At 47.6% G+C, this 1,824-nt stretch overlaps 1 protein-coding gene across 1 annotated transcript; it reads right to left on the minus strand.

Annotated features, from left to right (window-relative positions):
- Positions 1-578: 578 nt before the first annotated feature.
- Positions 579-1,809, minus strand: LOC124419622. The gene is made up of 2 exons (XM_046949809.1): positions 900-1,809; positions 579-826 (listed from the first exon to the last, which is right to left on the minus strand). Exon 1 carries the CDS (start codon positions 1,763-1,765, stop codon positions 1,055-1,057), a length of 711 nt encoding a protein of 236 aa, XP_046805765.1. The 5' UTR covers positions 1,766-1,809; the 3' UTR covers positions 579-826; positions 900-1,054.
- Positions 1,810-1,824: the final 15 nt, after the last annotated feature.

A 1,824-nucleotide genomic window follows, 5' to 3' on the forward strand; every position in this document is an offset into this window, starting at 1 on the left:
CTGGTTTCGGAAGAGCTTTCAATATTACTACAGAAAGCCCTCCACGAGTTCCGTTTCGCATTCCGAACCAAATTTTTAAACTTATTAACGTTTTCCTTATAAAGGGACCAGTTACCCGATCTCTTAGCCTCGTTAAAAGACCGGCGGCATGTCCTTCATATGCTCGCTATATCAGGACTCCACCACGGTGGTTTGTCCCTTCCCAGGCCACTGGATAGTTTGCAAGATCTCTTCGTGGCAACGCTCAGAGAACTAGCAATCCAATTTGCAGCCAAATCAATATCCCCTATACTCTCTACCGTCAGAGCAGAGGGAAGAATAGTACTCAGAGAAGCTTAATGCCTCTCCCAATTTGTTTTCCTTCTATTTAAAAAGGGTTTTGAAACTTTGACCTGGACCTCTATGTCAAAGTCCAGGTAGCGGTGATCAGAGAAGGAGCAGTCATTGGAGACATTCCACTCTTTGATCAATTCTATATAGTTTGTACTAATAGCTGTAATATCAAGAACTTCCTTTCTGTTTGCCACAACAAAAGTAGGTTCTGAACTCTATTAACTCTCTATTAACGACTGCCATATAAAATTCTAATAAAAAGTCAAGTAAACACTCACCTCTACTGTTGGTGTCTGAACTGCCCCAGACACTGTGATGAGCATTTGCATCAGCGCCAATTATCACAGGAACGTGACGCCTATTTGCTTCGCGCATTAAGTCTCTGACCAGTTCGTTTGGCGGTTGTTCACCATGGTCATGCGCCATGTAGCAGCTTAGGAGCCAGATGGTGGAATTTCCGGTCTTAAGTGCCGCCGCTACCGTATCCTCATCACTGTAATCAGATAAGATGAAGATATCTAAATGGTTTTTGGCCAGAATACAGGCTCTAATATTCTTAATATTACCTGCAGGATTTGAATACAGAAGTTTGTAGCCTCTGAGAGATAGTCCAAGGATTTTGCCGTGGTGGGTCCACGGTTCTTGAACCAAGATGTGCTCCTCCCCTCTCTCAGCCAACCGGAGGAGCAAAGCAGCTGATGCTGCTTTGGAGTGGTGAAGGTTAATCTGGGTTACCTTCACCATCTCCAAGATCAGGATCGTACACGACAGTGACGTCGACGTCCTCAGGATCGGAATCTTGCGAACTGTATCCATCCTCCGCTAACTTCAGATTGCCAAGAAGCTCACCCATCATACCTGTGGTAGACTGGGAGTCTTCTTGGTTCTCAGAACCAGCGGGATCGTCGGCCTTTCCATTATCCTCTTTGGGCGGAGCCTCCAGTTTGGAACCAGAGGCGGCGGCGCTGCGTTTGGCGTCACTGCGGTAAATGCGAAGGGAGATACTATCAAAGCCATAGTAAACCTTACCTCCGCATTCACGCAATGGCGCCAACGTTTCCTTATTAAGGACCACAGTCGCCTTTCTAACATTTCCCATCGGGGCGGAAACCTTCACCTCCTTCCAGTCATGGGTAGGTAGATGAGGATTTCCGCTTTGTAGGAACGCCAGAATTTCCACCGGGTCATGTGGCTCAGTTGGGATGGTGGCAATTGATCTCGGTCTGCGAGGAATTTCGCTTACCGGGATCACGTCCAACCTTGCACCTGGCCACACTTCCCCAAGGGACTGAATAGCTAGCTTGAGCAGAAGCGCAGAGCGCTCATTTGAACAAGCTAGCAGCTTAATGTGACCCTGGTACCAGCCAGCATCATCATTTTGGAGAGCGGGTCCTGGATTCTCCTTGAGGATCTTCCAGTACACGCCTAGCATCTTCTGACGGATAGTCCCCCATTTTTCCTGGGAGATGGCTCCGTCACTGTTGCTATGGT

This window comes from Lucilia cuprina, chromosome 4, assembly GCF_022045245.1.
Source record: "Lucilia cuprina isolate Lc7/37 chromosome 4, ASM2204524v1, whole genome shotgun sequence".
Classification (NCBI taxonomy): Eukaryota; Metazoa; Arthropoda; class Insecta; order Diptera; family Calliphoridae; genus Lucilia; species Lucilia cuprina.

Coding starts and splice junctions, on each gene's coding strand:
- LOC124419622 (XM_046949809.1), bottom strand. CDS start 1,765: ATGCTAGGCGTGTACTGGAAGATCCTCAAGGAGAATCCAGGACCCGCT.